Source organism: Sebastes umbrosus, chromosome 9 (assembly GCF_015220745.1).
Source record: "Sebastes umbrosus isolate fSebUmb1 chromosome 9, fSebUmb1.pri, whole genome shotgun sequence".
Classification (NCBI taxonomy): domain Eukaryota; kingdom Metazoa; phylum Chordata; class Actinopteri; order Perciformes; family Sebastidae; genus Sebastes; species Sebastes umbrosus.
Window position 1 is genome coordinate 27,493,572 of NC_051277.1, and position 12,528 is coordinate 27,506,099.

The 12,528-nt window shown below is 40.4% G+C and overlaps 1 protein-coding gene across 2 annotated transcripts in view; it reads right to left on the reverse strand.

Moving 5' to 3' along the window:
* aff2 (AF4/FMR2 family, member 2) overlaps positions 1-12,528 on the reverse strand; it is a 211,308-nt gene that overhangs the window by 65,819 nt on the left and 132,961 nt on the right. For both annotated transcript variants that reach the window (XM_037780205.1, XM_037780204.1), the window contains exon 9: positions 9,725-9,779. In XM_037780205.1, coding sequence (XP_037636133.1) covers positions 9,725-9,779 — 55 coding nt within the window. The remainder of the gene's footprint in view (positions 1-9,724; positions 9,780-12,528) is intronic.

The following is a 12,528-nucleotide window of genomic DNA, read 5'->3' on the forward strand; positions in this document are numbered from 1 at the left end:
AGTCAAATAGACCATAAAGCAGGGGATGCTTTAGGGCGTGGCTACCTTGTGATTGACAGGTCGCTACTACTGCGTTGTCCGGTCTGGGAGTTGTTCGTGTTTTCTTCCTACAACTTTAACCCTTTCACAGTGTGTTTTTAATGAAAGTTAATTGTAACATTTTGGTTGCCTAAAAATGTCTTATTCAGAGTTCGGTTGTACTTAGCTCCAGCCTCTCGTGTCGCTTCTGGTTCCAAAAACCAAGATGGCGACGGCCAAAATGCCGAACTCAAGGCTTCAAAACAGCGGTCCACAAACCAATGGTTGATTATATCCACCTTTTATAGTCTATGGTTCTCCTGCACATGAACAAAGATGAACAAAAGGAGGACCCACTCATTAAAACAAGGCTCCATAGCACTACTAGTGGTCAAATACTCTTACTATACTTACTATACTTTTAACTACATGGTTCAATTTCCTACATATAGAATACAGATATTATGCTATGGTTTCCCGCAGCATTTTACAGTGGCGGTGCCCCACCTCGCCTAAAGTGACGAGATCCTCCACTACTGTAAGAGGAAATCATTATACTTTTTTGAAATATAACATTAGCCTTATTAAACGTCAGGGAAAATTGTCAGTGGTGCTACATCAGATAACAAAGGACACGTACTTAATGAGTGAGTCTGTTGTTTAAATTAGTTACTACTTTGATAACGGAGATGCGTCCGGATCTGTCTGATTCATCTCAGCATGTAATTGATTGATTGATCACATCGTACGTTCACTTCACAGTAATTAATCAAAGCAGCATACAGCAATGTCGGGACATGATAAACCTATAGAGTAAATGATGGCTAAATTCCTGTTAGCTACTTCAGTTTCAGGGTCCTGGTATTGTACATGCTGACATACATCATCATCATTTTTTTCTTATCTTTCTTAGCTGTCCAAGTCCAAGTCCCGTTCAAGGAGAAGCCTCATTGTGAAATCTGAATATCCGTATACTCTGGCTCAAATAAATATGGGCGGCCATTGAATTCAAAGACCTCGTCCACATTGACGAAATCATTTAAATATTCAGCCATGACATTGAAAATCTTTCCGATAACACTGAACTACGCTTTCTATACTCCAACACAACAAAACTCTGCCCGGCTGCTACTCGCGTTTCCACCATGGATGTATTCCAGTATTCCACCGTTGTCTTCCGGCAACACATAACCTCGCCAGATTTCAGAACGAGACTTCTCCTTGAGCGAGACTATTTCCATTATGTCAGACACTTATAATAACAATCAGAGCCTGTCATGGCAAAAACAAGCAAGTTTTGTGGATGTAAATGATGGTGCCAGCTTGTTCCAAAAGGACTACATTGCAGCCCGTGAGCAGCTGCCGTCTGCAGCTCTCTCCCTCAATACTGGACAAATTTCAGAAATTGTTGTCCCTATAAGTCAGCCTGACACAACAACATGGGAAAATAGGGTCCGGGTTGAAAAATAACGAAGTTTCCCTTTAAGTTTGATGTATTATGTCATATAACAGTACATATACTGCAGAACACCTCCGAAAACCTGTCTAAATATTTCTACAGCTAGCTGACTGGGCCACAGTGTGAAGCAGACATGACCATGTTCCCCAGTGTGCCGGGCATTTTTCACCAGCTGCAACTGTATTTTTATATAAAGACAGAGCTTTTAAGCTTGACTTTGCTCTGACCAAGGTGATCTGTCATCACAAGCTCGCAGAGAGAAAAGAGAGAAATGCAGGGAGATAGAGAGACAAAGGACAGTCCTGCAGCGGTAATTGGGTTGCTGTTTTTTTCCGTCAGTTTCTAAAGTCATTAGGAACATCTCTCTCTTTCCTACCATCTCTCGTTTCCTGTCCTCTTCTCCCTCTCTCTTCCATCCCTCCTTCCTCTGCTCTTTCTTTCAATTCCCTCCTCTCTTCCATCTCTTTGCTCTGTGCCAAAAACATATTCATCATACTCCTCTGCTGCCCTCACAGCGTTGTGCCACAGCATACTAATGACAGTGTGTGTCTGTCTGTGTGTGTGTGTGTGTGTGTGTGTGTGTGTGTGTCTCTCTGTGTGTGTGTGAGGGAGAGACTGTCAGCATGTGTTTATACTTATGTGTTTGCTGGCGTAAATGCTTGTGAGTATAAGTCAGCATGTGTACACTGTATGAGCTTGTATGTGTGTATTTGTGTGTTTGATTAAGAGTGTGTGTGTGTGTGTGTGTGTGTGTTGTGTTTTACTCCAGGCTATAAAAGCTTGATAATACACCATGCACTCATTTGCTATAAGCCTGTTAACAGCATGCACAGAAAAATGCCACTGAATCGCAGCCTCTCTCTCTCTCTCCATCGCTCTCATTCTATCTCTTTGTCTCTCTCTCGGTCTTCTTTCCCTCTGTTTATCTTCGCCTCCTGTCTGCATTGTTATCAGTCTGTCTCGTCTGCCTTTGTCTTTCTCTCTCCCTCTCTGTCCCACTAACTTATTCACTTTCTTCTTTTCTTTCTTTCTCACTCTCCTCTCTGTGTTGATCACTCCTCGTGTCTGTCATCCAAACAGAAAGAGATTGACGACGAGATAAAAATACAGAGGGTGAATGTGTGGTGGAGACTTAAAAGGAGAGTTCAGCGTTTTGGGAACCTTTCCCACAGAAGACACAGGGAAATACAAAAATACATTTTCAAAGTTTTAATCCTGTGTCTCTGCGTTAATTGTACAGTTGGCTATTGGCGTACGCCAAAACAACCAGACACAAGAACAGTTCCTTTCCTCAGGCCATCACTCTGATGAACACTTAATCAGTCATTGATCCTGTAATAATCCTCTAACTCCAAATATCCGCTGCTGCCGTTATAGATTATAATTTACAGTCATTAAATGCCCGTCTTTGCACATCTTTAGATTGAAATTTACAGTCTTTAATAAACATTTGTTTGTAAATCATCTGTCACTTTATGTATATAATGTAATATATACATATCTGTCACTGTAAATATAAATCCTACATGCTGTATATATACAGTATATAGACATCTTGACATGTACATACTGTACATTATCATCCAGTCCATATATATCCATCCAGTATTTATTTCTTTGACCTATTTGTATTGTTTACAACTTCCAGAACACATGATTTGTATATCGACATTTTTTAATTTTTTAAATTTTATTCTTATTTTATTGCTGGTCATTGTTGTTCTTAGCTGTTATTTCTATTCTCTGTATTCACATAGAGAGAGCTGCATAAAACCGGAGTCAAATTCCATGCATGTATATATTTGACAAAATAAACCTGATTCTGATTCTGAAATATATGTAAAAAAAACGACACAACATGTTGTTTGTCTCGCTCTATTTACTCCATAGACTGTATATAAGAAGTGGACGCAGTCACCATGACGTCACCCATTGGTTTGTGGACTGCCGTTTTGAAACCTTGAGTTTGGCATTTTGTCCGTTGCCATCTTTGTTTTTTGGAACCACAAGTGACACAAACGTTACAATTAAAGGCTTAGTTGTAAGACAAAAACATAGACAACTCCCAGACTAAAGAACGCCATTGTAGCGACCTGTCAATCACAATGTAGCCACGCACTAAAGCATCCCCTGCTTTATGATCTATTTGACTCTAAATGGGACCATAATTTACTAAATGAACATCATGCTGTATTGAAGAAGACTTGAAACTAGCGATTGAGGCAATAAACTCATGTTTACAATGTTTAATGAGGTAATAAATCAAGTGAGAAGTAGGCTCATTTTCTCATAGACTTCTATACAATCAGACTTCTTTTTGTAACCAGAGGAGTCGCCCCCTGCTGACTATTAGAAAGAATGCAAGTTTAAGGCACTTCCGCATTGGCTTCACTTTTCAGAACCGGAGGATGCCGCCTGATTTTCTCCTCATGTAAAACATTTGAATATTAGATGACACATCAACACGAGAGCGTATGTATATATTTATCTAATCAAATATGATCTGCGACAAGCTAACCCCATCATCATTATAAAACCGGCCATTAGCTAGTGAGTTGTAGTAGCTAGCAGAGCGATGTGATACAGTAGTTGGATGTATCTCATTGGATCTCCAAGCCAGTTTAAAACCAGCTTAAAACTTTGTTTAGGGCCAACGCAACTCCGTAAACTGTGATTGATGTTCATAACAGACAGTTTGGGTAATAGTTTTACAGTTTGCCTTTGGTTTTGTCGTCTCAGTTTACAACCTCTCCAACTGTCTTACTGCTCATGTTTGTTGTCCCGCTTTGACTTATTTTTAGCGATGTCGCCACGTTCCCAGATCTGAGCAGTTACAGCGGTTGTTTTCCTTTCAAGTCACGGTTAAGTGGAAATAGAGCGTCTCATCTTCTGTAATGTGAGTCAAAAAGGAATATGTGGGTGGAGTATAGCTACGAGAGGGGTTTAAATGAATCCTTCAGATCCTTCAACCCAACCGGTCGAGGCAGATGGCCGCCCACCCAGAGCCTGGTTCTGCCCAAGGTTTCTACCCATTAAAGGAACTTTTTCTCTACCCACTGTCACACCGGTCTCAGTAAATTATAGAGTATATAGAGATCTAGACCTGCTCTATATGAAAAGTGTCTTGAGATCACTTCTGTTATGACGCTATATAAAAATAAATTTAATTGAATGTCATTGGACCGCTTTAAAGGTATAATATATCACTTTTGTTGGTTGGTGTTTGTAAACACACAACATTCAAAGTTAGCTCCTCTTCACCGGCTCAACGAGCCGAGAGGAGCTTGATTTATGCTTGGTGCATCCGCGAGGGCCGCGAGTGACTGAGCAGCCAAAGTGACACTATCAGACACGGCCCTCCGCGGGGGTTCTGTGTGGTGAGTTTTCGCCTGTCCATGCACATCCAAATTTTTCTTAATAGGCTGACACGGATCTGCGGACAAAATGGAGAGCTTTGAGGAGCTCTGAGAATGTTTGTTTGCCGCAAGGAAAAACCCGCAAAAGATTCAAACGCTTCCTTGTCACGATTCTACGTCAGCTCATGTCCGTGAAGTCATCCTTGTGGAAAGTATAACCAAAGCTAGTGGGAGAGAGAGCAGTGATGGTCAAATGAGCTATAGAGTGAATGAAGAGAGGGAGCGGCGTTAGTGAGAACAAAGCAGTGAATCAGAGAAATAAATATTTTCTGTTTCATGGCTGTTACATTTTAAAGCACAAATGAACACACAACTAACTCGGCCGCATTGCCAGATTTGACGCACAGAAAAGTCCTGAACACAGCAAAATAAGAAGAAAAGAGAAAATAGAGGCACAGGGCGGGGTCTCTGTAGATACAGACACCACCACACAGTTCTAGTGGGTCAGAAGTGATGATTGAGAGGGATTATTTTTGTAGGAGTCTATACTTTGTTTTTGAGGAAAATGTTGCATATTATACCTTTAATGTGGGTTAGTGGACATAGCCATACAAAGCTGTAGAAAGGCCCCCACCTACTGTACACATCGCAAGATCAGGAGGCAGAACATGACAAAGAAATGAAAAACTAGACCTCAATCCAAACACACACCTCCTACTACAGTATGACATTTCTCTGCTAGGGACTACAACCCACTAGCTAACGGCCAGGTGCAGTTTTATACAATAATACAAATCACATTTGATTTGATACATTTATGCAAACGCCTCCGGGTTTAACATGAGTCATCATAAATATGTTGTTTTACAGTAAGAGAGAAAAGAGAGGTCTTCATATAAAACACAGTTTCATTTCACTGGGTGTTTAAGGAGGGATAAAGACAGAATAAGAATGAATTGTATCCTATTTCCTGTCTATTCATCCTAATACTAAGAGAAATCATATGTAACCCCTATGATTAAGGAAGCCACTTGCTACCGTTCTGAATGCACTCTAACTATCTGTAATTAGCAGATCTACTTTCAGCATAATTATAATAACTAAAACCACTATGAATGACCTGCCATCATTTATAATTATAATATCTACCATCATTGTAATTATACAATCAGACGGACAGTTAAAAGGGGATGAGACGAATCGGTATCTTTTCATTAACAGAAAAATATCGTGTGGACTCTTTGATGAGCGCTGATATCCATTCGCACAGTTGGGGAGGGGGCAGCAGCACGACCCCCGCCGACTGCTTTGAACTCATCTCTGGCATCATTAGTGCATGATGATAGTGATTAGAGGAGAGGAGGCTACCGTGACAATGTCCAATACCCAAAAACAAGACAAGAAGAGCAGGACAACTGCTTCGCTCATATGCACAGTGCCCCCGGAGTGACAGACACGACCTCTTCGGCCAGTGGACACTGAACTAAATGTGGGGAAACACTCCTTTAGGACCAAAAACAACAAGGTGCATAATATCTCCAAGGTTTATCAATAGCAGACCAACAATGCATTAAGTATGACCTTTCAAAGTTTGAAATTCTGACCTTAAATTATTACTATTGGTATTCTTTCAACACATTCTCTCTCCCAACTCGTCAAATACTGCCACTTGGTCAGTGCCCCTTGGTATCGGAGACTGACGCATGTGGTACCCCTATTGCTTCACTTTTGGACGTGTCAGGGACAACATGTCAATATGCGCTCATTACATGCATAGTGTCCTTTCAAAATAAACTTTTCAGAGGAAATTTAGGGAACACAACCACTTAGTTAGGGTTAGGAAACGGTCGTGGTTGACGTTAACATCACTCAAGTCAGACTCATTTGACTCACGGGACTGACGATGCAGACGACTCGCGTGACTAACGACTGATGTGACAAAATAGATCGACGTTACTTCGCGGAACACCGGTCTCCTGGTTGAAAGTCTTGTGTTTGTTTGTTGTTTTCGATCAATTTATAGCCGCTTTTATAACTTGATGAATTCAATTTGCACAGATCATTAATGGAAGGACAGGTCTGAAAGCTCCATCTGTTACTGTGTGGGTTGGACTTCAGTTAATTTGGGACGCTGCTTACAGGTCTTTAGGTCAAAGCAATCATAAAATGGAAACTGTAAATGTTGAAGCTGGAAATAAACAAATTGAACTTGATAGGCTGACACATTAGTAAATGGAAAAAACAAAATGTTAAATGTCAAAGCTTTTTTAAATGAATTTTGTGATTCCATTTATAATGCAATTATTATTCCATCGTTAAAAGACAGAATAATGAAATAGAATTATTAATGGGCAAATTTATTATGTTTATGTCTATGCTGCTTCTGACAATGACAATTGTGTCTGGTCACTATGCACTTTTCTCTCCCTGTGTATTTGTATTTATATGGTCATACTCTGACTTCTGAAATTTCTTTGGATGTTATTGCTGCTGTGCTTATTATGATTATTATGTATTAGTTTAGAATAATACATAATCACTGTTATAAATAACTATCTCTCTGCAACATCAACAAAGCAATTATTTTGAAAATCGCAACTGGAAGTCCTTTTTGGTGGCACTGGTCAACACTCAGGGACCACATTCAAAGGGGACAAAATGACAGGTTTATAAAGTCTATAAAGCCTTCCCAAGTGGGCACACTGTACAATTACTCTGAAAGAAAAGCTCATTTATGGGCAAGAATTGCTTTGATGGCTACAAAGTATACACTTCCACCGGCTAGTGTAAACTCACAGCCCTATAAGATAGTTCCTGGAACTGATGTGTAGTTGAAAGGTACTTGTAAGAAAGAGGAGCTCAAGCTGTAATAGTCTAACCTTTTACAACTTCAGTTTAATCACTTAACTGTCATCCAAAATGTGTTGACCACAAAAGGTCTTCCTCAGGTTTCTGTACGGTGCATTCCTGCACATCAGCTGAGATAGACCACTTGTGTTTGAAACGTTGCGTCATCCATGTAGAATAAAAGAGGAATTGGGAAGATGATAGCAATGTGAAGGTAGGTTTTTTTATGCAGGTTATTGATACCTAACCTTCCTACCTTCCCCGCTAGATGGTTTGTTACACAGAACCATCTGCGAAGCTGTCATTGGAAACTGTTTGGAAAAGGGCAGGCACTTTCAAAAAACACTTGGCAGGTGACTGGATGAACCATCTGTCAATCAAACTGTTGCTGAAGCCAGTCGGAGAAGAGCGAAAACATTTTTTTTTCCATCTAGAAAAGCCTTCAGTGCCGTTCTTTGCTCTTCTTTCAGTGAAGAAATACTCTCCAGTTCTGATATAACTGATGCTATTAAAGCATCTACGTTAACCTTGTTTAGAACAAAAAGTTATCTCTCCGTGTCGCCTTACACACACACGCCTAAAACACGCCCGTAGCTGCTAGTAGCTTTTCACAGGACCCTGATTGGTCCGTGCTCTGGCTTGCCAGACACAAACACATTACTTGAAGCCTGACAAGATGGATTTTGGTGTGATATGTGATTCCACGATTCTCAGGTGAAATCATACTTGTGCCTCCTCATGATTACTACTATTCTTTCCACATATTTACCTGTTAACCCATTGAGTCGCAACAGAACGCTGGTATTCTGGACGCTGCCTACACATGAAAACAGTTTGTGTATCTCTCTATCAGTCAGAGTATCGATAGCTTGGTGGCCTAAGGCTTATGGCGCTGACCATTAACTGCAATGTTTGCATCCTTTCGGGGACTGCTGTTGCATGTCACCATGTTTCTGTGCCTTTTTCTCTTGTTATCTACTACTGTCAGCTTCAAAGTTTGTTTGTGTCCCATTTTTCCTTAACAGAGGAAGAGTTTACTAAATTATTTATTGGTCATGGTGTCTTTTGTAAACTATTCCCATTTTAGGTAGAGCTGCACAATTTTGAAAAAAAAATATCTGATTGCGATTATTTTGACTGATTTTGCAATTGCGATATGATTTGCGATATTAGATGGAATGATTTTTTTTACATCATTATTCTCATTTTCATTGAAAAACATAAAAATGATTACAGTGGGATTTTTTGGGGATCTGTGCCAAACAAAGATGTCTTCTTAGGTCTGTAGAATATGATGTTTAGGCAAGGACATCTCTGCAGGACCACAATATTAAATTTAAAACTGTGTTTTGACACACTTCGCCTTTAATAAATATTGCGATGTCCTCCTTATCCTGCGATTTGAAAATTGCAGGTCATATTGCAATTTTGATAAAAATTTTGATGAATTGTGCAGCCCTAATTCTAGGTATTAACCCTTGACCCCTATGAAGTCACAAAGGTTCGTGACATGCTTTGACCTGAGTAAAAGAGGATTAAAAGTTACCTTGAGTAGGCTGTGTCATTTATTGCTTATAATGCTGTGGCAAGCCCATATTTGACGCAATCAGAATTCTAAAAACAAGCATTTTTTTAAACTTTTCAATTAGCCCCGTTCTGAAAAAAAAGTGCAATACATTCATATTCTCAACTAATAGGAGTCTTTGAGAGACAGATAAATGGATGTAGAGAAAAACACAGGTTTTGACCTGTGACTGAAAGAGTTAGATAACTAATGGAGGTGGTACGTAAATAAAAGCTGATTGATGGTCGTTGGATGCATGAACCAACTGGTGAAATAGTAAATGAGAAGAAGAATGGATTGTCAATGGATGCTTTCAGAAATGAGGGTTGAACTGATTCCTGCATGGACAGATGAACGAGTCAGTAAATATCACATATACAAAGATGAACTTAATGTAATGGATGTGAATGCATGAGTGATTGGAGGACAGATGGAGCGAAGGACGATGGTCACACAGATAAATGAACGAACGGCGCTCACCTGCTGCTCGGCCTCTTCCTCGTCGCTGCTGATCTTCAGGTCATCCTCCAACATTCTGCACGGAGACAAAGGGACATGCGTTATTGCGGCCCTGACCCCCCCGTCTGCTTGTGTTAGGTCGGATATGGCGAGTCGCGATCTGCAATTCCCTTTGAAGAACCTTTCTGGCAAACGGATTAATTGCAAAAGCAGTGCTGGTTCATGTTGGGGAATGGGGAAGTGGACGGTGGATGGAGTACTTCGCCGCCAAAAACCTACCAGATGTTCGTCTTTTAGGGCTTGGAGAGGAAAGCCAGATTGTTTTTTCACCTGGAAACTTTCTGTCTGACAACCGCTGACCTACAGCCAAGAATTCCTTGGAAACAAAGAGGACGTGCTTAGCTGAGATCACTCCCTCAGTCAGGATCTTACATGGATGTTTTGGGGGGCTTATAACATGATAAAGCAGATGTTCTCAATCTAAGAATATACCAGAGACCCCGTCATGTATGTCCATTGGAATCATTTGCCTGTTTTTACACTCCTATAGTCTTAGTTATATGAAAGAACAACACTAGTACAGTATTAGAAAGATATTAGACATGTTTTAAACATATTTGCAGAGTTATAGATTATAATGTAATCTATGAACTATTATACCAACTCAGTCGTCAGAAAAAAGGCCCAGCTTTAAAGCTAGAATTTCCATATTAATAAAACATGTTTGCCACTGCACATTTAACCCTCTGAGATCCACCGACTTTACTGTCTTTCAGAGGCTATAGTAGGTTCAGTATGAGAGCTAGAATGAAGATACTGAAAACCTAAGGAATCCATTGGTACCAACGATGTCATGCTAGTTTGTCGTGAAGGAGGCTAAATAACGCTCCAAATTTATGCTACATTTTGGCGAGGAAAAACTGGCATAGCCATTTTCAAAGGGGTCCCTTTGAGCTCAAGATATGTGAATGAAAATAATAATAATTGTATTTATATAGCACTTTTCAAAACAAGGTTACAAAGTGCTTACAAATGGGTTCTATGGGTACCCACGAGTCTCCCCTTTACAGACATGCCCACTTTATGATATAACATGCAGTTTGGGGCAAATCATAGTCAAGTCAGCACATTGACACACTGACAGCTGTTGTTGCCTGTTGGGCTGCAGTTTGCCATGTTATGATTTGAGCATATTTTTTTATGCTAAATGCAGTACCTGTGAGAAAACAAGCATATTTGTCCACTCCCATGTTGATAAGACTATTAAATACTTGACCAATCCCCCTTGGGTACAGTCTGACAGTCTTGACAGCCCTCGAAACAACGTAACTAGCATGAATAAATAACTACCATGAATAAATAACTACCACCCTTAGTGTACTTTATTACGGTACAAGCGTGACAACCTTACGCAAAACTTGTGTTGCGTAAAAAGTGTAAAGGCAACGTTTACTTTTGGTTTCACACGTGACAACAGCGGTCTCCTGGGTGAAAGTCCTGTGTTTGTTTGACCCCTACACAAAGCAAGGTTAGGCAAAACAAGGTTACGCAAAACAACGTTACACAAAACAACATTATGTGAAAAGCATACAGTCAACGTTTACTTTTGGTTTCGCACGCGATACGAACAGCGGTCTCCTGGGTGGATGTCCTGTGTTTGTTTGACCCATCCATCACACCTCCGGCCTGCCCTTAGAGGACTTTCTAGCTTGTTATACTCGTTATTATACCACATAACTTTCAATAACAGTCGCTCAATATACTACGTCACTTGGTCTAACCGAATGCAGAAACATCCACATGAACTATGACTACATTCTATGAATTATGAAGCCTTTTGTAAAACAATTGAATTATATTAAGATAATTTAAATGAATGAATCTGAAAACTTTTCACGGACCCCCTGGCAGAATGCCCCGGACCTCTGTGGGTCCCCAGACCCCACTTTGAGAACCACAGCGATAAAGGACCCGCTTATTGCCCTGTTTCCTTTATTAGCCGTGTTTGTTTTATTCTCCCCACGTTACAGATGAAATTTTTACAACATAGATGTATGCAGGCTATGAAAAAGATATACAAGACATAGTCGATAACATGACCTCCCTCAGAGCATCACCTGCTCCTTACCACACAAATTATTCAGTATTTATGTGCTGTGCATTGGCAAGCTCCCATGTTTTATTGCTTTATATAAACCTTCCACACAAACTACTGTTATTTTAAGCTGGCACCGCTATTGTTATGACAGGAGAATCCCCTGAAGGGATTTTTACTGCCTCACGAACCACTCTTGTCAGTGCTTGCACCGCTAAAAAAACACTCCCCAGTGTTGTGGTGTTTTCAGATGGGACCGTACGAGTCGTGAATAACTGAAGCACAATAAGAAAAAGCTTTGCAGATAAGGGGCACAGTGCAGCACGCGGCGATGATAGATATGTTTGAATGAATGAATAATGGATTCATGTTTTATTTCATAAGAAGGGACAGATGGGGAGAGGGAGATAGTGAGTGAGATGGAGATGATAATGACGGAGAGGAGAAGGGGAGCGAGTGACGGAGGGGGATAGAGAGAGGGAGATGGAGACTGAATAGAGAGAGAGAGAGAGGAGAGGAAGCATGGAGAATAAAATGCAAGAGAGAGTGGAAGCATCTATGAGGACAGACGCAGTCAGATATAAATGAGTTATGGACTAAAGCATCCGTGACATGCCGAGCTTAGAAAGCACGGCATCAAATTTCTACAAGGCTCTTAATTGCCTTCATAAAATGGAGTCTTTATTTCTTAAAGTAAAGCGGTAGTAGAGCTCCATTACTTGCGGAAGTT